The sequence below is a fragment of the Onychostoma macrolepis genome, chromosome 03, assembly GCF_012432095.1.
Source record: "Onychostoma macrolepis isolate SWU-2019 chromosome 03, ASM1243209v1, whole genome shotgun sequence".
Taxonomy (NCBI): domain Eukaryota; kingdom Metazoa; phylum Chordata; class Actinopteri; order Cypriniformes; family Cyprinidae; genus Onychostoma; species Onychostoma macrolepis.
The window spans coordinates 39833815-39857751 of record NC_081157.1 but is presented as its reverse complement, the minus strand read 5'-3'; the positions used below and the strand labels follow the sequence as shown (position 1 = coordinate 39857751).

Sequence of the window (23937 nt, the reverse complement as noted above, 5' to 3'; positions counted from 1 at the left end):
TATGTAAGAATATATATATTTTTTAATACTGTCTGTTTCCATAATGTGTTTGTTTTGATCAGAGCATGACTAACAGGCAGATGACAAAGGCAGTTCCTTCAGTTTTGATTTCCTAACATCACCGACTGCCAAATGGGGCCCCATCAAGGTCTCTCTATTACTTTCTTCTGCCCTCGTTGCAGCTGCTCTCCACATTTACGAATCAAAATCTGTTTCAGTCCACATCACTGCTGTGCCGAGGGGCACAGAAAAACAATCGAAGAAAAACAAAGCTCTGATAACAATTGACAATTGTTTAAATTGATTATTTTTTTATTATACTAATAGTCCACGGATGCCTGCTGTCATTGAATTTGGCCCCTATTTTGTTGTATGTCATTCATCTCCTCCTGCCAGGCCCTTTCTCTGTTTTGGTTTCGTTTTTCTGCTCCACAGGCTAATAAAGGGACGGGTTTAAAGACCGATGAGGTTCAGCTTCTCAAAGCAACACTCAGACCCCTCACCACTACAGTGACAGCAGCACAGGTGAGTGAACATGCTGACACAATACTGACCTGTGCAGATAGTTATTTGATCTTAGTTTATAGCCCTTTATAGTCTTTCAATACAAAACCATAAGCAAAGTAGTAGCTTTGGTATTTTTAGCATGGAATATTCGTTTTAAGATTGTAATCATTTACTCACCCTCATGTTGTTCCAATCCTGTATCAATTTCTTTGTTCTGTTGTTTCGAACAATGTTGGTAACCAAACATTTGCTGGCAGCCATTGACTTCCATGGTATTTTTTCCTTACTATGTAAGTTAATGGCTACCAGCAACTGTGTGGTTACCGACATTCTTTAAAATATCTTCTTTTGTGTTCAACAGAAGAAAGAAACTGACAGGTTTGAAACAACTTGAGAGCGAGTAAATTGTAATTTTTGAGTGAACTATCCCTTTAACAGAGATTAATGGTGAAACTACTAACGTTTCACCTTAAATGCTTATAAGAAAGTTATGAAAGTTGAGAAAAGATCTAAAACATTCTCTCTGGTTTGCACCTTTTTTTGCACTGTATCTTTTGAATGGCACTGGATCAGTTTATTCATTATCGCACTACACTGGTTAATCTGTAATGATCTGTGCCTATGAAGCTTTAGGAAATGTGTCAGTCATTTTAGTATGTGTGGTGACACAACTGATGTGTTTCATGAATACTAATCATTTTTGACTATGTAAATAGCTGTCTTTATTATACCTTCTTCTGCTGACTGTTTGAGTGTAGATGGACTGCAATCTTAGACCGTACCAAGAGGAGGTGGTGCAGGCAGCACTCAGAGGGGAGAACAGCATCATCTGGCTTCCCACCGGTGGAGGAAAAACCCGTGCTGCGGTTTACATCACTAAGAAACACCTGGAGACCACAACCAATGCCAAAGTAGCAGTGCTCGTCAACAAGGTAAAGCCAGATTAGTGCTTTATCACTCTGAGTCTGTGCGTAACCTTTTTAACTTGTTGTATTTAGATTTACAGAGTTTTCATATCCATTGTTCTCAGGTGCATCTGGTAGACCAGCACTTTGCAAAAGAATTCAAGCCGTATCTTGGGAGTATATGCAAGATGACAGCCATCAGTGGGGACAGTAATGAGAAAGACTTGTTTGGGAGTCTAGTCAGGGCCTCAGACCTGGTCATCTGCACGGCTCAGATCTTGGAGAACGCCCTGATCAACATGGAGGAAGAAAAACACGTGGAGCTCACTGGTAACAGATGGTTCTGCATGACACCTCATGATACATAATGCCTTACAATAGTTTTACACATAGTGCATGAATGTAAACTTGACTCCATGAATACGGTATACTTTGGTTGGCTTTTTTCAAGTATTGGAGGAACATTTCTCATGTTTTATTGTTGTGAGAACTATTATAAAATATCTTCCTAATTATCTTCCTTCTTGATTGTATTTAACAATTATAACCTGTTGAATTGGTATGCAAATTAATATGTAAAAACCTTTTGATGAACTCATTTTAACTATTATTCACTATTTTTAATTATTAACCCAAAAATATAAGTTTATCAGTAAATACTAGGGGTGTAACGGTACACGTATTCATACCGAACCGTTTCGGTACGGGTCTTTCGGTTCGGTACGCATGTGTCTAGTTTGTGTTTAGTTTTTTTTTTAGGAAATTCAAATAATAAATGCCATTTTGACAGTCTTTGTGGTATGACAGATCGCTGTATAAACGCCTTGGAATGCTGTTTTTGGGACGGTTTAGAAATGTGCCGGTATAAACCCAACACAAGCATTGACTTGATCAACTCGGGTTCCCGTGTCTACAAGTTTTAACCCGAATAAACATGACTGAACATCTCATGCCTCATGTAATTGCTCAATCAGTGTTTCAACCACGGAAAGACTTCAACAAAACAGCAAGTCATCAGTGTCCACAGCTCATTAGTTCACTAGAGAAATGGAGTCTTGAGAGGAGCATTTCGTGAAATATTACATCATATATACATTATATTTTACTAAACCTGTTACTCTTAATTATTTAATGTATGTTTAAATGAATCTGCTATGAAACATGCTATGACAGCCAGTGTGTAATTGAATATATTTTAACAAATAACCTAGAAATTGTATTATTTATGTTAATTTAAAAAAACTGCATTATGTGCAATTTACATGTTTGCATAAATTTGTTTTTAAAGTTGAGTGTTGATCATCTGTTTAAAAAATAAATAGTAATTAAATTTAAGTTTGGGTTCAGTTGTTAAGGCCTAATTGTAACCTTATAATGTAAAAGGGCTCCCTATAGTTTTAAGCATAAGCTGAGGTAGATTTTTATCACTAAGAAAATTTAAACTATAACTGAATGTATTTAAAGAAAGAGCAACTTGTTCAGTAAACCACTGTTTATTAAAAATAAATAAATAAATAAATAAAGTTTTCCCCCCTGCTGTACCAAAATCCTTCCGAACCGTGACGTTAAAACCGAAGTACGTACCGAACCATCATATTTGTGAATCGTTACACCCCTAGTACTAAATACTAACCAACTAGCACCTTCTAAGTGACAACCTAATTCAGGCTAAATCTGCAACCCTTTGACCCATTCTGGGATATTTTATTTATTTACTTGTTTGTTACATTTTGTATATTTAATTTTGATGTTAATGTTAATTGCTGTAAAATTACAACAAATCATGATTTGAAACCATTTTTTTTGGTTGAAAACCTTACAGAAAAGGATTAAAAATAAAACAGCTCAATATTTAATAGGATCTTCTAAGGTAGACAATATTTTGAAGGTTAAGCACTTCCATTCACTGACCACTTGATTTTGTAAAGGTTTTGGTTCGAAAACATGATGACGTACTAAGTTTTAACAGTATCCTTCATTTGTCTCTTTTTAGACTTTACCCTGCTGGTAATAGACGAATGTCACCATACACAAAAGGAGAGCGTCTATAATAAGATAATGGGCCGCTATGTTGAAAAGAAAGTGAGAAAAGAAGGGAATCTTCCTCAGATTTTGGGTCTCACAGCATCACCTGGTACAGGAGGAAATAGGCAGCTGGATAAAGCTGTTGAGCATGTACTGCAGGTGTGTTTAAATGTACACATTAGGACTGGGCAATAAAGCTTTAAAAAGGGTTTTAAAGGGTTAGTTCACCCAAAAATGAAAATATTATCATTTATTACACACCCTCATGTTGTTCCAAACCCGTAAGACCTTAATTCATCTATGGAACACAAATTAAGATATTTTGATGAAGTCCGAGAGCTTTCTGACCCCTCCATAGACAGCAACGCAACTGACACGTTCAAGGCCCAGAAAGGTAGTAAAGACATCATTAAAATAGTCCATTTGACATCAGTGGTTCCACCGTAATGTTATGAAGCTACAAGAATACTTTCTGTGTGTAAAGGAAACAAAAATAAACACAGAAAGTTCTCGGATTTAAGGTCAGAAAGCTCTTGGATTTCATCAAAAATATCTTAATTTGTTCCGAAGATGAACAAAGGTCTTACAGGTTTGGAACAACATGAGGGTGAGTAATTCATTATAGAATTGTAATTTTGTGGTGAACTATCACTTTAATATCAGCTCCATGACCCATAATGGACATTAATACAAATGCAAACATCAAGTCACTTTTGTGCTGTGAACTAATGAAAGGATAAATTTTCCTCTCTCATTCTCAGATCTGTGCCAATCTGGATTCAGTAATTGTGTCCACCAAGAATTTTACTCCAGTGCTGCAGAAAGTCGTTCCCAGACCCAAAAAGCAATATGATATTGTTGAAAAAAGAGCGCTGGTACTTTCCTCTGTGTGTCTGAGTCACAATGTGATTGTACTGTACAACTGCTTAAACATTCAAGATCAATATGAGTGTATGTTTGTTTGTGTGCAACAGGATCCATTTGGCGACCACTTGAAGGTAATGATGTTGATGATTCATGAGTTTATGCCGTCAACGGTGAGTTGCAGCCTGCGAGAGATGGGCACCCAGGAATATGAAGCTGATGTGGTGGAACTAGAAACAAAAGGTTAAAGTCACTACAACTTTAAGTTATGCATTCTCAATCTCCTGCAAAAACATGACTTTTGATGGTGTGTTTGTGTGTCAGGTGTAAAGAATGAGAACAGACTGATTGCTCAGTGTGCTTTGCACCTGCGGAAATACAACGACGCTCTTCTCATTAATGACACCGTTCGCATGGTGGACGCGTTCCAGGGCCTAGACGAGTTCTACAATTCAAGGAAAACCAAATTGCTGGATGGAACAGACGTCTTTCTCCAGGGACTTTTTGATGGTGTGGATTGTTTACTGTGCTGTTGACTATTGCGATGCTCTGTGAAGGGATAGTTAACCCCTCATCATTTGCTGACCTCAGTGTTGTTACAAACCTGTATGACTTTTGTTTTCCCATACACATACAAATAATAATAACACAGAGGGAGAAATTTGGCATTCTATATTTCCATACAGTGAAAGCCTTTAGTTGAGGGGCTGTTAAGTCTCAAAAAGGACAGAAATACAGTGTATTGGCACCACAGCAGTTATGGGCCAATGTTAAGGTCATTGCACACTTGAGTCCGAAATTTTCATCCGATTTTTTTCGCACGTTAAAAAATTAATATGACCTCACGTTGTGTCAATCACATTTACACATTGCCTCTGAAACTTTCATCCGTCATGAAAGGTTCGATTTTCTGCGTTTTCGCATTCATAAAAAGCATTTTGATAGAAAAGGATGACGAATACCAAAAAAAAAACGAAAAAACACATTTTGGACTTGTGTGCAAGGACGCTTACTTTTTTTAGTATTTTCTCAGTCAGTGTTAGATATATATCTGCTAATATATTTAAATATATTGATAAATATATTTTCTTGTGCTTGCTTGTTAAATTTAGATTACCTTTCTGTCATCTAACACTCACTTAAAGTTCATTTAAAAAAAAAAAAAACAGTAATAATTTAATAACACTGTTAATCTTTATCTAATTTCAAAATGAATTATATTTTTATACTGTACTTTATCATTTTGTGATGTCTAAATTAACATGTAGGATTTAAAATCATTGGTTTTAGTTTTTTGTATTTCATTTTTAATTTATTTAGACTAAATAGTATAGAATTGTAATAGAATTTATTGGTTTTAGACCGTAATATGAAAATAATTATTGGCCAAAATTTTATCATCTGCTCAAAAAAAGCTTCATAAATCTAGTCCACTTGATTTGTGTATTATATAAGTCTTGCAAAGTCATACAATAATTTTTTTTTTTTGTGGGAAACAGGCTGAAATTAAAGCCATTATTCACTGATAATTTTGCCTTCTGCTTAAGTTTTGTTTTGATTATCAAAATTTGATAATCTTGTCTTTGTTATTAGCATTCAGCTGATAATATCTCAACTATTCACTCAAATGATTACAAATATTTCCGCTCTTCTGTTTCTGCTCAGAGAACCGTGTGGAGCTTAAACAGCTAGCATCGAATGCCCGCTATGAAAACCCCAAACTGGCCCGGTTGCAACGCACATTGCAGGACGAGTTTAAAGATGAAAAATCTCGTGGTATCCTCTTCTCAAAGACACGCAGGGGCACCCGTTGTCTGTTTGACTGGGTGAACTCCAACACTGCACTGCAGAGGGTCAACATCAGAGCTGGCAGTCTCACAGGAGCGGGTACAGGTGCAAATCACATGACTCAGGTACTTTCACACAAGAAAACGGTTTCCCCAAAAAGCATTCGTTAGTCATGTTTACTTGAAGAAAAACATCCAATGTACAGTATTTAGTTATATTTTCCTCTACTTCCTATTTATGTCTGCTTTTTTGTATTTGTTCTTAGAATGAACAGAAGGAAACCATAAACCATTTTAGAAAAGGAATCCTCAACCTCCTCATCTCCACCAGTGTAGCTGAGGAAGGACTTGATATCCCAGAATGCAACTTAGTTGTACGTTACGGGCTGTTGACCAATGAGATCGCTCAGCAGCAGGCCAGTGGGCGGGCTCGAGCTCTGAACAGCGTCTACTCAGTGGTGGCTGAAGAAGGTGGGCGTGAAATACGCAGGGAACATATCAATGAGTATCTAGAAAGTCTGACTGCAAAAGCTATTGACCAAGTGCAGCAAATGAGTCCCAGGGATTTCAGACGCAAGGTTTGCAATTCACGTCAAATAAGAGAAAAACTTGAAGTATTCAGATTTCAAAATCCTAAAAAACATCTGTCTCTTTATTCCTGTCAGATAACCGAGCTCCAACAAATCGCTGTTATGATTCGAATCCAGGCCGAGAAGAAAAAGGATGAGAAGAAGCAGCGCTATAGTCCTGGTCAGGTTCAGTTTCAATGCAGAGGATGCTTCTTGCTTGTCTGCGGTGGAGAAGATTTAAGAAAAATAGAAAATACACACCATGTCAACATCAACACTGAGTTTGAGTGAGTTATTCCTGAGTATATGACAGTCAGTATCACAGACCAAATAGACATTAAATAATTCTGAAAAATGTGCAGCCAAAGAGAGTGTTTAATGAAATACAGTACACTACCATTCAAAAGTTGTTTTAATGATTTTGAAATAAGGCTATATTTATTAGAGCAATAAAGCAATAATATTGTGAAATATTATAATTTAAAATAACAGCTTCTATTTAAATATTTTTTAAATGTAATTTATTCCTGTGATGCAAAGCTGAATTTTCAGACTTCAGCGTCACGTGATCCTTCAGAAATCATTCTAATATGCTGATTATTATCAATGTTGAAAACTTAATATTTTTGTGGAAACTGGGATATATTTATTATTTTTTTTCATATATATATATTATTATATATATTTATTATTATTTATTCATTGTTAAAATAGAAAGTTCAGAAGAAAAGCATTTATTTGAAATAGAAACATTTTGTAACATTTTAAAAATCTTTACTGTCACTTTGAAACATTTGGATGCATCCTTGGTGAATAATGTCTAAAAAGTATCATTTCTTTCTTTAAAAAAACCCAAAAAACTTACTGTCCTCAAACTTTTGAACAGTAGTGACATTTATGGTTTATTCTTAGAGCCTCATTTTATTACTCGAGTGCAAATTTCGTGAAACTTATGGCAAAAACAATGTAATAAACATACTTCATGTCTTAATCAAGATATAATACATTAATCATGTTCAAAAACAAAATATTCTTGCAAAAAGGGCTTGTTTGATAGCTTATGGGACAGAAAATGTCATTAGCTCAGAATAAAAACAATGAAGTCAATGATCCCTACCATCAAAAGCAAACTTGTCTATTGGTGCATTTCATAGGAGGCATTATAGAGCAGGTGGGCAGGTCGTTCTGGAGAGGAGCTTTGAAGATTGGGAGCCTGGACGGGTTATCAGCTGCAAGAACTGTGGAAAGGTACAGATTGTGTTAGTTTACGAATGCAGATCACATGTTGTATTATAAATGTATTCAGATAAACACAGGAAGAAGTCCCAACTGACCTACTTTTTTTCATTTCTCCGTCTCTCCCTTTCTCAGGAATGGGGAATGGAGATTAAGTTCAAGAAGGTGGTAATACTCCCCTGCTTGAAAATAAAGAGCTTTTCCTTGAAGACTCCTGGAGGCAAATCCACTCCCAAGAAGTGGAAAGATGTTGAGTTCCAGGTGAAAGAGTTCGACTTTATTGAGGACATGAGCAGCCGTTTCCCTGACCTAGACTAAGGCGACTGATCATTTGAACTCAGGCAAAACAGTGATTTTTCACTTTTCTACTTGTATTGGAAGTACTGCAAGGGGCCATTGATTGCTGTTAGTCACAAAATTTCTTAGCATCATTTAAATATGAAATGATCCATTCTGATTATGCTGATTAGTCATCATGGTTGTTCACGGACGTTGGGGGAAGTAGATGCTTTTGGGGTCGGTTGTTAGTGTCAAAAGACAGCTGGGAACCTCCATATAATAGAGCTGTTTGTACTCAAAATATAGTTTTAAATTGTAGTTTCTGTCATGTAAGAGTTTTGTTTTATCTGAGAAAGGTATGTGTGTGTGTTAAATGTTTTGATGGTATATTATTTATTCAGGTGTCCATCTCTGGGATCAGGACTGTGCTGCTCTCTGATTATTAGTTATTGTTGACATTACAATATATCTCTAAATGCACCTGAAGCTCTGTGGCCCCCATTGAGCTCTTGTCTGCTCAGACTGTCGCTTTCAGATTGCTTGAGCATTTACATATATTCATTTAACAGATGCTTTTATCCTAAGTGACTTACAAATGAGGAGAAATATGAACACGCTTCATAATCTGTGAGCCTTCATTTACAGACTGGTTACAGGTTTGTTTGTAGCACTTATGTTTCTCACAAACCAAAAAAAGAAAATGTGTATAATGTATGTCTTTTTAAAAGTATGACCATTTTACATTTCTGCAGTACCAAATGAGAGTCTGTATATCACATCTAGAATATATGATTTTTTTTTTTTTTAAATATATATATAATAAAACAACGATGCACTGTATTAAGTGTATTTTCGTCCTTATAGTTGCTACACAAGTGGATACTTACTGTTATGAACCTGTGTGTGCGAAAAGACTACAGTCGTAGATTTACATGAGGAGAAAACCGAAAGAAAATTTAAAGATAAGCTTTTCTATTTCAAAATGTGGAGTTTCTCCGATTGATTTTTGGTGGTGTTTAGCGTCAGCCGCTAGATGGCGCCACGCAGTCTTGCTTTCCGTTCGTGTTAATTGTTGTCAGTTTCCCCTAGTTGATTAGTTTTATTTGCTATGTGATTTGCCTCGTTTAAACACTCTTTGTAATGTTCTATGTTTTAGTTATGGTGCTGTAAATCAAACCTGTGAGTTGAGAAGGAGATAAGTGACTGATAAAAGTCAGTAGTCTATTATGTTCACAGTTCATTGTGTTCTTTCAGTCTGCACATGGATTCAAAACTAACTCAGGTTTTTTCTTTCCAGTACAAAGAGCCTTGTTAAGACCTCAGCGTGGCAAACATTAGTGATGTTATGAAGATAACAAGAGCATAACGAGTGCATTATGCTGATGTGTATATTATATGAAAAACACTTCTTTGTTTTCCATGAGTGTGTGTGTCAAGGTCTTCAGGCAAGAGAAAATATATATATGTACAGTAGATGTAATCAAATGTGCAATCAGTGGTATCAGTGGAACTGGCTCTCTGGGCAATTAGTAAACAAGTATCTGTAAATTAGATGGTGAACAAACTTTGGCCAAATATTCTTGTGTTAATGTAATGTTAAATGAAATCAAAGCAAAAGAGAGCCAGAGCCATAGGCCTGGGGTTGACATAAAGGGCAGTGTTGTGCCAGTGTGGTTTTGCATGGATCAGTGGCTCAGCAACGCCCACAGCACACATTTAAACACACACACAATGCCTGCAGAACAAATCACACACACATACGCATGCTGCTCATTTACACAGACTTTAGCAAGGACATTCAAAGTCAAAGCTAAAATTCTGCCAGACAGACAAGAAGAGCTGAATCACAGATGTACAGACATACCTTTAACTCAGTTCTCTGCTAACACAGTCTTCCTTTACATAGCATATTGATTTTCTCATCATCTCTATATTTTTTGTTTTCTGTGAGTTTACATCACCTGTGCATGACTTAAACTTTAGCGGTTAGAGCAAATCTTAGGTCTGTATAACAGCTCTGTGGTCCGTCACTGATTAGAATGAACCATTTATGAATTGAACCTTTTAAAAAATATTTTTTAAACCAAGCAGAGTACTCAAAGTTTTTTTGCCTTTAAAATAGAACAATGTAGAGTAGACAGGAAGCAAAGTGGGAGAGAGCTGGGATTCGAACTCTGGACGCCCTCAACGCAACAGCATTATTTATATGTTAGCGCACTTCCCAATAGGCTATCAGCGCTGACAGAGTATTCAAAGTTGAGGGTCGTTCATACCAAGAATGTAATTGTACCTATAAATACAGCATATCAGCGTCCATTACTATTCGGGTGGATTCTGATTGGCTGAATTTTGAAAGAGACTTGTGTTTGTATTTACAAGTTGGCAAATGCATTCACTTTGGTTGGAGTAAGACAGCAATGCGCTTTTTTTTTTTGCTATCATGCAAACAAATGGACATCATTATGTGAGAAAAAAGAGATGTGATATTCAGTAGCTAGCTCTGTGTAGGCCTACAAATTGTTGACAGGGACAATGGTCCAATATACAGTTTAGTGTACAATAGCATTTGACCACTGAATTCAGTGAGCGTCTCAAATAGTTTACAGCAGACACTGTTTTCAGCAAACGTGAGGAGAGATCACATAGCTTAACCACAGATTTTATGGAGGGTTACAGTGAAAGACCCTAAATAAAGTCTAGCAACAACTATGAGTCAGAAAGACAGCACTACAGCATGAACATAAGCGCACATGGCACAGATGTTGTTGGTGTGTGTTGAGCTCTGGACTGGCTTTCTCAGACAGGATTAATCATGTCAGCGGGGTTCATTGGTGTGTTTAAGTCTGTTTGTGTCAGTCGCTCTCTAGTGCTTTCTGTGTGTGTGTGTGTGTGTGTGTGTGTGTTCGTGTTCACAGAGACCCAGGTGCAAAAGAGATGATGAAGGAATGGAGATGGATGAATGGACTCCGCCAAGGAGGCAAAACCAAATATTCCTCCCGCTGTTAGTTTAAAATGACTCAGCACACATATAGAGACTGAGAGACATTCCTCTCAGTCCAACAAAGACTCTGTAATCGAAACCAAATGTTATGAAAGTTCCTAGCCAATGGATGGTTATGGTCACTTCAAAAGGATTATAAAACAGCTTTGAATGTAAATACGGACTTGTCTCGTAAAGTAAATCTATATTTCCGAAATTCCTTTCCTCTTTCGGTCGTAGCTAAACATGGTTTTAATTACTCATGCTTAGATGCAAAAGCTGGCCAATTCAGAAACATATGCTTTCCTTTTTGTGTCCAGCTTGCAAACCCAGCTTTTTCAGTCCATATATAACCATCTGACCACACTAACAACATACTGAACCTGTATATAGTTTACTATATAAAACACAATGAGGGACTGTAGTGGATTAATTAAAGGAATAGCTCACCAAAAATTGAAAATGATCACATACTTTAATGTTGTTCCAAACCCTTATTCTGCTTTTATTTCATGGAGCTCAAAATGAGAATTTTGAAGAATGTTAACATGCCTTTTTTTCAGACCATAGTGATGTTTGAAGATCCTAAAAGAACAACATAAAGTGGTTCATAAGACATTATGTGCTACTTTCCAAGTCTTTTGAAGCCAAACTGAAATTTAGGTTTGTATTCACTGATATTCTTCTGTTCTAATGAGCTCTTAACTCAAGAACCGTTGTAACGGGATCATCACTTCAAAAATGAAGGTTCTTAATTGGCATCTGTGATTAGGTGAAGAACCTTTAGCATCTATAGAACCTTTCCATTGCTCAAAATGTTCTTTATAATAGAAAAAGGTTCATCAGATTATTAAAATTTTCTTCACACTCAGAAAAAAAAGATGGTTCTTTGGGGAACCCAAAATGGTTCTTCCATGGCATCCATTTGGAACCCTTTTTATTTTCAGGTGAGTTGAACTTAAATGGATTGATACCTTGAGAACCAAGTACATTTTTTGAAAGCCTAGACTCAATGATTCATTCATTATTTGGATTAAAAATAGATATGTTTTATGTATAGCTTTACTTCATTTATAATGCTTTACAGAGCCAAAAAATAATATTTTTCTTGAATGTCACTCCCTGACTTTTTCGAGTTAACAAACTGACAGATTACCACTGAGTAATGACTTCAATTTTAGACTGTTTCTCAGACAAAGTCATCACATGACTTCAAAAGACTTGGAATGTGCATAATGGATTTTTTGGTGTGTGTTTCTGTCCTTGTTGTAGGCACTATGGACCATAATTCCTCATTTGTGCTCTACAGAATAAAAAACAGCATGAGGGTGAGTCAATAATGAGAGAATTATTTTTGAGCCGGCTATTCCTTTAAGAAAACAACTCGAGCCATCACTCATTTGTCTTCAACGTGCAGTGTGTGTGTGTGTGTGTGTGTGTGTGTGTGTGTGTGTCTGTCATTATCGGCACAGTCACACTGTCTATCCATCTTTGCTTCAGTCTTTCTGTCTGTCCTGCTCTCTTTGTCTCTCCCTCCCCTCCTCCTCCTTTTGTCCATCTCACTCAGGCTTGCATGAAAAACACCCTGTCAGTCTTGTTTTCTTTTATTCTCCCTACTCTATAGTTAATAGGCTCCTATTTTCTCTTCTAAGAAGCTGTGTATTAATGATCAGGTGGACTGGGCTGTTTTTTTTTTTACAATGTCGAACAAGAGAGAGACAAGAGAAAGAACAGTCTGTGTAGACTGTGTATTCGAATGTGCGCAAAAGAGAGACTGAATGGATGTGTTGACTCTCTTCAGATAGCCAGTAACAGCCAGTAAAAGACAAGGAAATTGGCCCAAATGGGGTATGGGTAATTTCACATCTGCTGTGTTCAATCAACCTCTATCTGGCTTTTGTGCAGGCCAGCTCTCCACAAACAGGCAGGTGTGTGTTAGCATGCATGTTTTTGACTGTGTGTGTGTGTGTGTGTGTGTGTGTGTGTGAGAGAGAGAGAGAGAGAGAGAGACAATGTGCATTATTGGAAAACAAAGCACTCAGTGCTTTTGTTCATGTTTGGACAGCACATGCAATCCAAACCGCACAAACATTCACTTTATGTCGTGGTTGACGATATACCCATTGAACATAATGTCTCTTGCAACTCAAAAATATCGGACAAGACTTGATTATATGCATCGGCGTTGATTGGATTGTGAAAAGGTGCCATTACAGTATGTTCCTGATGGATGAAAACAAGACTTGATTTTGTTACTAAAAATATATTTGTTTCAGTGGTGGAGCACATTATTAGCTGAATGATAGCAAAATAAAAACATTTTGCTTTTGATTAACAAGCACTCACAAAGTTTGGGTTCAGTGAGATGAAAGAAATTAATACTTTTATTCAGAAGGACATTTATGAAATTATCAGTATTATCAGTGTTTGTGTCAAAAAGGTGTTTAGATTGTTACAATAATTAGTTTTCTAAAACTTTTTGATGCTTTGTCATAATATTCTGAGTCTTACAAAGCTGGTGAGAACTCACTATTACAAAAACTAAACATTCTGTTTGTTTGGATATCTATAAAATGCACTGCAGTAAGTTCACCGTGAACCTACCTTATAAAGAAGAAACCTGATCTGAACACACCACAGGGAGGACGACACAAATTAAACAACAGCAATAACAGTAGACAGACAAATGTATTGTACAAAGCATTCAAAAGTTTTTGGCACAAACAGAATGCCATAATTTTTGGAAACATCCTTCCACAAAATGACAAAGAAGGAACATACACATCAGCATATACTAATATATCTTTAAAAGTAGACAATGACTGTAAACATGGAGAAATTTAGAGTGCAAAGCAACTCCTTTCTGCCACAAATGCAACCATATATGTAAATTAATGCTTTTGTTTTCAAATAAATAAAATCGCAATAAATAAAATAATGGAATAATGGAATAATGATGCTGAAAATTAAGCTTTGCCATCACGTGAATAAATTAGAAAACAGATATTTTAAACTGTTATAATATTTCACAGTATTACTGTTTGTGTATTTGTCTTTGTACTGGAATTATCAAATAAATGCAGCCTTGATGAGCATAAGAGACGTACTGACCCCAAACTTTTGAATGGGAGTGTAAGGTGATTTTATAGTCCACATTATGACCCATAAAGAAACAGTCAAACATCTAATCAAGCACAAACAATCCATATCACAATTATTAGTGATTTTGTTGACCTGATATACACTCTCAGAAATAAAGGTACAAAAGCTGTCACTGGGGCGGTACCTTTTCAAAGGGTACATGTTTGTACCTAAAGGGTCCATTTTGGTACCTTAAAGGTACATATTAGTACTTAAAGTGTACATATTTGAACCTAATAGGTACAAAAGTGTACCTTTTGAAAAGGTACCGCTCCAGTGACAGCTTTTGTACCTTTATTTCTGAGAGTGTATAATGTCTAGCAGTGTGAAACAGCACTCCCCACTTTCCTCATTCATTTCTTTCCTCTGCACGTGATCAATATGAGTCAGTGTTGTATAAAACCCTATTCTGTTCCCCTTCCTCAATTTCTGACAAAATATGTAGTGTTATCATGATTTCTTGTTCTAGGTAATCAAAAGAATGCTATGCTAAAGTAGGCTAAGCTTGCTAACTTCAAAATAACAGAGTACAAGCAAAGGGAGATGTTTAATTTGAAAGTTTTAGCATCATAATTCATATATTGTGATATATAATTTAAAATACATCCAACTATTTGAATAATTGAGGATAAATACACAATAAAGGATGTATCACTTATTAGCCACACTGAGTATTTTGCAGCGGGATTAGATCCTGCATGACATTTTTCATCATAATGTGCTAAATAAGTGCTTTGTCTTCTGCTAAATTCCTATGTTGTCCCTCTGATCTATTGTTTTTATCTATCTTATTGGGTGTATCAGGTCCATTTTGTTGCTTTGATGGCGTACATTTGCTTACACTATACAGTGTGTACATATGGATGGAGAGGGCTGTTGTTCGTGTATCACAGTGATCACTTCAGAGAGACTGGGGGAATCTGTGATAATGTATTATAATAACTTTTTTGTGTGCTGCAGTCAGTTTCGTGTGTGTGTGCGCGCCTGTTGGGATTCGTGTGTAAGGTGGGTGTTGGGAAAGTGGGTTTGCTCTGGCGGGAAATGGCTATTTATGTAGCTGCAAATGGAGTGACACACACACACATGCTTTTTCTCTGTTTCACACACACACAGACACGTAACGCACACTGCCCTGCAGGCATAGGTAACCTTCACTAGCCGATGTAAGCCATTGAAAGGACAGGAAAGAAGTGAGAAACAAGTGACACGGGGGGAAGGAAGGTGTGCTGGGGTTGTACAGAGCCATGGAGAGATAGATGGGACGATGAATGGATAGAGAAAAATTTTCAGCCGCTGTCGAGGGAAAAACAGAAAAAAGTAGTTGCTTCTGAAAGGCTATATAGAGCATTTCACCTGGCTACTCTTTGGTTAAACAAGTAGCCCACTTTTTCTCTCAAAGCTGCCCACTTCCACCCCACCACCTCCACAAAACATTTTTTGTATTAAAGTGATATGTAGGGGGATTGGGGATGGTTGCAGTCCTTTTTGCTTTAATATCTGTAACTCTGTTTTTACTTTGATTTAATTTTCCCTCATTTGTCTGCTACAAAGTTGTTGTTGTTGTTGTTTTAATGCACAACTTATAACTTTCGTAACTCTAAACTGTATAAACTAATCTCTAGTACAAAGAGTGTTGTTACAACCTAACACTATGAGAAAACATGGACATAAGTTATGATTTTGTGCATTGATTTAATCAAATTCACTTGTTCTAAACTATTTTGCTTTTTTGTCAAATTATATTTTTTTATTTACATACCCTACTGTTCATCAGTACTCTTAAAAACTCTTTACCAAACACCAATGACTTGTACATACACTATATGGACAAACGTATTGGGACACCCCCTTCTTTAGAACAGAAAAAGGCACTTCCAAAACTGTGGCAACAAAGATGGAAACATAATTCATGTATTTAAAAATTGTATTTCCATCTCTGTTGCAACAGTTTTGGAAGTGTCTAAAATGACTGCACCCATATGTACAAGTCATTGGTGTTTGGTGAAGAGTTTTTGGCTCAAGATCTGCATTTAAAGTCACACCAGAGGTGTTCAGCTTGGATTAGGACTTGGCTTTCTGCAGACCAGTCAAGTTCTTCCTCACTGACTAAATCAATCATTTCTTTTTGAACCTTGCCTTATACACAGAGGCATTGTCATGTTAGAATAGAAAAGGGTCCTGTCCAAACTGTTGCTTTAAAATTAGAAGCACACAATTCCCTAGAATATCATTATATGCTTAAACATTAAGACTTGTACTCATGGAAATTACTAAAGTAGTCAAACCTGTTCAGTAGAAGGGGGTGACCCAATACTTTTGGCAATATAGTGTAATTTAAAGTGGGGCTGTGCAAATAATCGAATGCGATGATCATGCGCATCATAAACTACGCAATATCGCGTTCATCATCAATTATGAACGCGATATTGCATAGCTTGTCAGCGAACTACGCCTCTGTGTATTAAATGCTGCTCCATCTAAAAGCACGTGAAGGAGATTTACTACTAATCACAGAAACGGCTTTACTGACTAGATTGCATGATCATCGCATTCGATTATTTGCACAGCCCTAATTTAAAGGCATAAAGGCACAAATTCGAAGTACAAAACGAGGATTTGTAAAGAAAAATGTCAGAGGAGACTGGTTTTCCTTTGCCTGAAACAAAACTTTTCGGGAAACTAGTATATTCTCACCGGAGCTATGCTACGTCTACTAATATTTTTCTTACACAAATGCATTGATTCACTTCAAAAGGCATTGATTCACTTCAAAAGGCCTTTATTCATCCACCGGAGCCGTGGAGAGCACTTTTTATGATGGATGGATTTTGGCCTTCAAAATCTCAACTACTATTCACTGCCATTAAAGATTGGAAGAACCAGGACATTTTTCAATATAAATCCTATTGTATTCGTCTGAAAGAAGAAAGTTATATACATCTATAGCTTGAGGGTGAGTAAATCATAGGGTAATTTTCATTTTTCATTTTCATCAAAATTAACTATGTGTATGTATTTTAAAAATGTAGGAAGCCATTACTCCAGGTTTTTAGTGTCACATGATCCTTAATATTTTTATGAAAACAGATGCCTTTTTCTTCAGGATTCTTTTGCGAATAGAAAGTTTAAAAGAACAGCATTTATTTAAAATAGAAATCTTTTGTAACAAAATATTTTACCATCACTTTTACTTTTAATCAAATAAATGCATTATTGTTAAATAAAAGTAATAATTACAAAAAAAATAATAAATTAATTGCCTCAAAATTTAAGTATTATATTCATTTGTTTGATTTTTGTTATACCATAACATCTTAATACTTTGTCAGTACTTCTGTGCTTTAATTCCCAATGTAATCCAAAATTTTTCTCTTTTCTTGATATGTTTACTTTTGCATTTTTGTTGCGTGAAGGAACTTGCTCCACCTCTTATGACCAGAGTTTTAAGTTTGACCCAGAGCAACTGCTTGTGTCAACAAACCGTTAACGTCAGTGTGCCTCCGCTGCTTTTCAATCAGCTGAGCGGTGGAGGATTACAGCTTTTCTGGGGCGTTTAGATTGAAAATGAAAAACGCACCAAATGAGAGAATGATAGAGAGAGAGGATTAAGGGATGAAATTAGGTTTGGATGACTAGTTTCTGTGTGCATGTTAGTAGTGCATCTAGTGCTGCAATGTTACTGTGGGGCAATAATTAGAAATGATACTGCATGCTATATGCTAAACGATGTTCATAAACTGACATCGGGTCTTTGGCAACAAAATCAGTGTTAACGCATAATGGGTTGAATGTGTTGCAGGTGGATCTGGACGTTTCATTGTTTAACGGTGAGTTTAGGTAATGACAGACCCTCATACTGGCACATTTCCTAATGGGTTGGCAATCAAGTGGCTTGGAGGATCCAGCCCTCATATTATTCCATGATTTCCCAGCCATAAGGAGTGGCCGCAGTGATTGGAGCACAGTGAGAGGAAGTGCTTTTCCCTGGCCCACTGATCATATCAGCCCTGAGTTTGGACCCGGCTCATTTCCTATGAATGCTTTGTGTATTTTGTTGACTATATAGCAAGAGTTTGAAAGTGTACGAAGAGGATGATTCAGGTGAAATGTTAGATGATTACACTCGCGTCCGTGTTCTTAAATGCCTGAACGGGTGCTGATTGCATTTACCAGATTGGTGCGTGGCATATAAACATTTATTTAAAAATTCATTCAGATTTAAATTCTAAAAGCAGATGTTTTTATGCACTGGTTTGCATTCCTCTTGGTTGTGGAAAGCAGGGACGTATCTTTATGGACTGTGTTTGAAAACTGGCTTTAAAAGATGCTGAAGTATCTGAACTGAGCTTAAATTTGTAAGGTAACAGTAGGCAGATATTTTCTTCCATATTGTGACTACATCCAAGCAAAATCCATTATTGAAAGGAAAAAAAAAAAGTAGGGCGGGGTCTAATTCATTGGTTGTTGATTGGCTGGAGGCAGATCTGAATGTACACTGTAAAAAAAAAAAAGTTGAGCGAACTTAAAAAAAAAATTTAACTTATTTTTGTGGGAGATTCTTACATTTTTGTTGTATAAACTTAAAACGACAAGTTGAGAAAACTCAAAAATCTGCTGAAGCTGGTTGCCTTCAAATTTTAAGTTGGCTCAACTTTTTTTTTTTTTTTACAGTGCAAGAAGGTGGGGTTTAAGTGGACTATATGATTGGAGAAGTCTGGCATACGGTCCTAGACAGAAGTCTGTTGTTTCACTGGAAGATATAGTTATGACTTTTTAATTAGAAATAAAAATGAAACCATTTACAGTAAGATCATTAACATGCATTTTGAAAATAGAAATGCATAGTGAATAGATCGGATGCCAACTTTAAAACTTTCCAGGCTAAAGCTTGCTACTGCGTGCAAAGCTTAAAGAAGATATGGCTGTAAACTATAAGTGTTTTGTTTTTGCTAGCATTTACTCATTAAAAATAGATAAATCCAAAAAATATTTAGTGGCAAACATGTTGAAGATTATCCAATAGGCTGTCAATCAAACGATAAGCTAATTTCCCACAAAAGCAGTTTGTTCAGCACAGTGAAACTTCTCCATTAAAACAACAGTCATTCGCCTTATTAGCAGTCTATATACTTAGAATGATTTTGAAGCTGATATTAAGGTAAAACATGTACATACAGTTGTTTAAAAAGCATTCGTTTTTAGCTAACTTGGTGTTTCAATATTCACATCCAACTGTTTACTCAATATTCAGGTTGCACACTTGGTTGGATCATACATCTGTGCGTGTCCATTATATGCAAACATTGTGAATGTCTGCATGTAAGTGTCAGTTGACTTTGTGTTGATGTGCTGTAGAGTTCAAATGTGCTTTTGTGTGGGTGGATTAGGTAAAGCCACTCAGCTGCACCTCTCCAGACCTCCAGTCAAGGACTCTTATCGTTTGAGTATCTCGATAAAGGCACATCATCCCCGGGTGACATACAGTCTCCCTCCCCTGGTCTGGGTCATTTTAAGAGCCTCTCCATCTTCACATCTTTCAGAAACTTCACTTATAATCACCCTTAAGAGACATCACTATCAACACCAATTGCTACATTATTTTTATGCTTTAACCTAGGGCTGGACAACTAAACAATTTTGGCTCATAAACAAGATTGATTTTTGACTGATTTTTATTATTTTTGTGCTGCATTCTGTTTAAGTGCACTAAAACAGTTGTTCTAATTTACTTTTCTATAATTTACTATTTTTCTGAATCTAATTTGCTTTTATACAACATAAATATAATATAATTTTGTTTTGTTTTATATTTATCTTAGGGATAGTTCACCCAAATTGAATAAATGGCAATGTTAATTTTGGGGCAAACGGTACCTTTAAACATTCTTTCCCAGTATCCTACAACTAATAAAGCCCATCAGATGAGTGATTTTCCAACAGAAAGATCAGCAATTACAAACAAATGTATGGTGTAACCATTGCAGAGCTATTCATTTATAATACATTGGTTCTCCTTAAAACTAACACATCTATCATGTAATCACAGGTGACACCTATATAGTTTTAATATTTCTCAAATTATTTGTAAAGACTCATATCAAGGCAGACCAACTGGATATTCATTTGCTAATAATGGGTTTGTTTGTGTGTGTGTGTGTGTGTGTGTGTGTGTGTATTCACAAGTGGAATTAAATTGTTCTCATTTTGCTCACTCCCACACTCATATCAGCACTCACCCACCAATGACTCACTCCATACACACTCACAATTCATGTTGGTATAACACAGAAGGGGTTTGCTTTATAATTGATCATATTCATTCTATTTTCAGTGTATGTTAACGTGTATTCTTATATTTTGGTAGCATTGTTTTAGAGAACAAAAAGCATGCATTATAATCCACCCTATCTAATTAGTGGCTGAATTAATGAATCAGTATAGCCCATTTAAAATGCTGAAGGCCCTAAGTGATCACAGAGGGTCCTTGGAACTGAGGATGCGAGTGACCTTTGTTCAATTAGTGACCTGACTGATAAATCAATTGAGAAATAATATAGTGCATTTCAGGAAATAAAAATTGCATGAGAGAGTGAACATAGCAATTACACCGTGTTTTCAAAAACCGTTGCTGGTATTATCACAATATCGATGCATTTTCATATCGTTCTGACACGCTTTGCACCTTATATCTTGCCGATCAAAGAAATAATGATGTGATTTTTGAAAGTGATAACTGTGACTGTAATCGGCTGAACAGGAGCTGTATATTCATTCATGAGACGTTCATTGGGGTGTGAAGGTGACCAGGGTTTTTCGATTACACTCGTGCACCTTAATGGTTTATTGATTATATACAAAATAATTAAGAGCCACACAGTCAGTGAAATGAATGGACTTGAGTCTATTGGGCTTTAGGACAGCTCCCCAGAACAAATTACAAACCAAATGCTCTTCATCTACTTCATTAACAGAGTCAAATGTGTTTGAAGTATTCACTGCCTACTGTCTCTTACACCAGGGAAATGGATCCCAGCAGGCTACAATTTCAAAGAAGCTTTATTGACATGATAAACACGGATTTACAATGGCAAAGCATGGATACACATGGCATATGTAGGCTATACGTGCACGTACCACATTTGTAGTGGAATCAAATGGATTTTTAGTGGAAGTTTTTAAATAATTTTAAAATGATTTATTTATTACTATTATTAGAACACTAGTATTTTCACCAGCTAAAAATGGTTTTAAGTCAGTTATTTCTATCTTTTGCTGCAGTTGGAAATATCAGTTTACATTTCCTGTAGCTTTGCAGGTAGGTTTCTTGAAGCATCTCGGAGATGTTGCCACAGATCTTCTGGATTTAGTCTGTCTCGGTTTGTTCTGTTTCTTCATGTCATTCCAGACAGACTGGAGCACTCTGTGTGGAGCACTGGCTGCCGTCAGACTCCTTGTGCAAACAATTTTTATTTGTTAAATTATTATTAAATTTAGCACAGTAATAATGAATGTACATTTTCCATTACAGGTTTTATTTTGGATAAACCCGTCCCTAACACACAAAAACAAAACAAACTGTAATTTGTTGGTCAGACAGTCACTTCCTGCCTAAGTGGGTGATTATTATCATGTATTTTTGCCAAAGAAGGTCTTTGTAGTGGTATGAAAAGTGGAAAGTGAACGAGTCTCTAATGTGTGTGTAATTAGGTCATGATGCCAAGACGTGTAGTTCTGTTTCCACCTCATTTTGTGAGCAGCAGGAGCACAGACTGTCTTCTTTTAAGGCAAGAGACACTTCAGGCAAGACCCTTGTTTTGGTTAGGCTTTAACATGTCCTCTTTCAGACTAGTGGAAAGAAAACTAGATCTAAAATACACATTTAAGTGTCTATGTTTTTACACTTCACCTATAGGCATCTGTATTTTTAATAGTAATACATGCCTTTAAAGATTCACATACACCAAACTTTCCAGCTTATTACTATAATCAATATTATGTGATTATTAAACCTGTTAGTTAAAAATAAGTAAAAAGTTTAGTTAATTTGATTTTTTTACCTGATACACCTGTGGTGTCTTAACCTAAGGCTATAAATCCAATCCACATTTTTTGCAATGCGAAAGTAAGCTGTATTTTTTATGTGAACCGAACTAAAGGCTCTAAGTAATTGCCCAGTAAACATGGAACAGAGTGGATGGAGATCAACTTGAGGAGAGTTAAAGTGAGAGGCCTGAGTAGTTTTATATAGTGCCTTGAGCTCACAAGTGTTTACAAAGTTTCTGGTCTGATGGAGCAAACAGTTAGTTGTCTGTGTGCCTGTCCATGTGCTCAAACTAGGGATAGGGATCCTTGGCAGTGACTTTAAGCATATGAGGAAAATGAATCATCTCTCTCTCGCTCTCTCTCTATCTTTTTTCTAAGAGATGTAATGGAGGGTGTGCAGAGAGAAAAAAAAAAAAAACATTCCATCAGTTTGCTCTCTCGTTGATTACACCTCTCTGAAAAGGAAGCTGAGAAATGACATGGGAGTGAAGGAGAGTGAAGACTGGAGGAAAATTGGAAGGAATGCCAGACAGGATGCATATATTTTCTGAGGTCTCAACAAATGTGTTTTATTTTCCTTAAAAGCATTTGAAGCCGACTGTGTATCTTGCTAACTAAATAAATAATCTGGGATAAAATTTCAATAAATAGTTTTTTATTAATCAGTATCAGCTGATTTTGGATATTTAGTTGTGCATAAATATTATATAATATTTTGTATTTCCTTATTTTTTATTTCTCTTATATAACTTTGTCGTCATCAAATACTCAAGTAAATAGTAATCTTTATAAACACTGGTATTTACTTATACCGTTAAATGTAATCTTAGCAAATCTCAAAATGAATATCCATTTCTCATTGTTTTATTTTTTCATTTATTTAGACAAAATAATATAGAATTTTAATATTATCCATTCACTGGTTGACGCTTTCGTATGTGAAGAAGAGAACTTTCCTTCCAACCATTTAACTGAGAGCTTTTAAATCAGACCAATATAACACCTTGTTCAACCTAGCGAGTGTTGGACTTCAGCTTCTATTGTCTTTGTCTTGTTCTTTCACTTTTCCGTCAATCCATTAAATTGAATCTTTTCACAGTCGCTCAAAAGGCTCCATTCAATTCTAAATTTGAAAGTCTCTACTGTTTGAAAGCATGATGTGCACTTTACTGCCAGTTACCATGGAAACCAGGTGATTCAAATGGAAACCGTGGACTGGGTTTGAAAGCCAAGACTGATTTTATATGTTTTGATTTTGCTGACATTGTGTTTGTATGTTGTGTGCATGTGTGTCAGTAAGGTGGCAGGTGGAAATACAATAAGTGTGTGTGTGTGTGTGTGTGTGATTAGGTACGGTGTGGTATTCCGTTTCGTCCTGCTCCACAGGGTGGGACTCTGGTTTTATTTTGGTTGGCCACTTGCTGCTGGTTGATCAGAGCATCAGAGTAGAGAAAAGGATCAGTGTGTTTACAAGAGCATCCATCAGCCATGTGCTGAAAGCAATAAATGGGCACACAAATACCAGCTACGATATTCTACCTCTATCCAAACCAATTAAAATATCAGTCCACAAAAGATGTACCTGTGGCAAGGCCAAAAGC

General features: G+C 36.2%; 1 protein-coding gene across 1 annotated transcript; it reads left to right on the top strand.

Moving 5' to 3' along the window:
• The first annotated feature begins 296 nt into the window (after positions 1-296).
• Positions 297-9012, top strand: dhx58 (DEXH (Asp-Glu-X-His) box polypeptide 58). The gene is made up of 12 exons (XM_058769998.1): positions 297-525; positions 1266-1439; positions 1538-1742; positions 3406-3596; positions 4199-4312; positions 4412-4544; positions 4626-4811; positions 5967-6214; positions 6355-6666; positions 6754-6944; positions 7812-7905; positions 8029-9012. Exons 1-12 carry the CDS (start codon positions 373-375, stop codon positions 8209-8211), a joined length of 2184 nt encoding a protein of 727 aa, XP_058625981.1. The 5' UTR covers positions 297-372; the 3' UTR covers positions 8212-9012.
• The last annotated feature ends 14925 nt before the right edge of the window (positions 9013-23937 follow it).